The 2,313-nt window shown below is 38.5% G+C and overlaps 1 protein-coding gene across 3 annotated transcripts in view; it reads left to right on the top strand.

The window, feature by feature from the left end:
* Positions 1-12: 12 nt before the first annotated feature.
* Positions 13-2,313, top strand: part of LOC119593720 (integrator complex subunit 12-like) — an 11,731-nt gene continuing 9,430 nt past the window's right edge. For 2 of the 3 annotated variants that reach the window (XM_037942692.1, XM_037942693.1), the window contains exons 1-2: positions 13-148; positions 934-1,095. In XM_037942692.1, coding sequence (XP_037798620.1) covers positions 958-1,095 — 138 coding nt within the window. In that variant the 5' untranslated portion in view covers positions 13-148; positions 934-957. Of the gene's footprint in view, positions 149-426; positions 613-933; positions 1,096-2,313 lie in introns of those variants that run through there. The other variant, XM_037942691.1, reaches the window with a different exon arrangement.

Raw genomic sequence — 2,313 nt, forward strand, 5'->3', positions numbered from 1 at the left:
CGCGAGCGAGCGAGAGAGGGCGAGGCGCGGATCCTCCCTTCGAAAGCCTCGCCGTGCGTGCCTCTCGCGCATGCGCACAGAGGCCACGAAACGTCACAGGCAGAGGCGAGGCGAGGAGTGAGAGCGCTGCGACCAACTTTTGCCTTTTGTAATTATATTTCACTGTAGATAGTGCGTTTGGGTGGTCGGTCGGGTCGGATAAGGGTGTTTTCATATTATTGTGGCTTTTATTTAGGCTGGTTTAGGTGAACTGCGGGATAAATCGGGGTTGTTTTGCGAAGGAGGGTGGCCTGAATATTGTGCTGGGGGTTACAGGTGTATGTGTTTTTTTAGATGTTTATGTTGTGGTGGATTTATACTATCAAGAAATTCGTACGGATTTGATATAATTCATAAGTCTTACAAATTACAGTATTAGTAAGATGTTATTCTCAGGTAGGATAAGCGTACTTTTACATCATGTTACGATTACGAGCCCAAAATAAATCGGAAGGAGCTTGGCCTTCAAATGTCAAAAACACAACTTTGTAATATTCTCTTTGCTGCTTCTTCTCTCGACGAAACAAACGTGTTATGTGGAAGGGAGGAAGATTAATAAGTGAGATTTTTTCAGTAAGTGCGGCCTTTGGGCCGAAAAATTTAAAAGAAGGTTATTTATTCAACAGCTGCAAACTCTGGCATGTTGCGAAAGTTTGTAATTTGCAACATTTACTCAATACTTTGCAATGCTCCAAGCTCAGGCTTTAAAATAGCAACCTTCTTCAATGACCCTGTTACCCGATTCGAACCTCATATCTCAAAAAAGAAAAGCAAAGCAAAATTGGCCAAATAAATCCTAGTGTCCCACTGACCTCAGCTTATCCCACGTCTTACCCAATAACACACTTGACCCAAACGCAGTACGATGCCAGACTCCGCCCTCTCTCCCCCCAGATGCCTCTAATGTAAGTTGGACCGATGGCGAACCTGGAGCTGGACCCCATGTTCCGGAGGGGCCTGCGGCTGCTGCACTCCCGGAGCAGGGATTCCGTGGACCAGCTGAAGGCCTTGCTCGACGAGGCCATCCGGCAGCGGCAGGGGAAGCCGGTGCATATGGTGAGGAGGGGGTCGAGGTTCAGGGGCCTTTCAGGTCTTGGTTCATGCTTTTAATTTTTTTATTTTTATTTTTTGACTTATTTTGTTTTTCTGTTGATTTTTGGTAATTTTTTTTAGTTTTTCACTCTCGTTAGATGATTAATGGTCTATCTCAGTCTTGGTACCTAGTATCTCTGTCCTGTTCATTTATGTGATTGGTAAATGTTTAAAAGAGACCAGTAGTGGCATTTAGAAGGGAGACATTGGCTTTGTATTCTCTAAACCCACTTCAAATTAGCCGTGACTCGCGATAGGAGGTCTCATAATTTTTAGTCAATCAATACCTTGCTTCAGGAGCTGGAAAAATTCAACGACTAAAGCAAATACTTGGTATGGAAAAATGTCAAAGTAATCGCCCTATTTGGGAAATTATATATTATGGTTATTTGGAAAAAGTTTTCTTAGACACAGAACAGCATAGTATTAGGTACAGTATGGAAAATAAGCTGAACTATGTAAAGGAATAACCAGAATTGATAAGCAAAATCCCTTTGGCAATATATAACATACCTATTGGACTGATGTAATTTTTTGATTTTACTGAATTGGAATGAACATTGTGTGCTGTAAGGACTTTATCATGTGATTTACGAATGCATTATACTGTGGACTATGTCTGCACTACAAACAGTCACTTTTGTATATTATCCAAGGAACTAAAGAAAAGGGTCTCGTGTATTAGGCTTAATTTGATGATTAGAGTTGTTACTTGATTTTGATTTGAAATATTTTTTTTAATGTCTATGACAGATTGTAAAGTAAATGTTCTAATCAATTCTGTTGTATTATGAATTTAGGGAGTGAAATATCTTCCTTTTGTACCAAAAAAAGCTAGATAAATTTAACATTGTTTATCAGTGTGTCATTAAATAGTCTGTATTATATGTTTTTTGCCAAATGTTTATCTTCATTTATATTTGATATAGTTTAGGGTTCATAACTAGTGTCATGTGCACTTTTTTGTAAATATTTCTCTTTTGATTAGGATAGAAATCCAATTGTCTTTGTATTTTAGCTCAAAGTTAATAAGATTGTATGCAGATTTAGTGCAGAAGTTTCTATGAAGGCTGTAGCTCGCATAAATTTTATTAGAACATATGCTATATGGACGTTGTTAGCTAATGTCAAAAATTGTCAAAATATTAAATATAGTATGTAAATAAGAAGCAATAGCTTTTA

The sequence above is a fragment of the Penaeus monodon genome, chromosome 32 (genome assembly GCF_015228065.2).
Source record: "Penaeus monodon isolate SGIC_2016 chromosome 32, NSTDA_Pmon_1, whole genome shotgun sequence".
NCBI lineage: Eukaryota > Metazoa > Arthropoda > Malacostraca > Decapoda > Penaeidae > Penaeus > Penaeus monodon.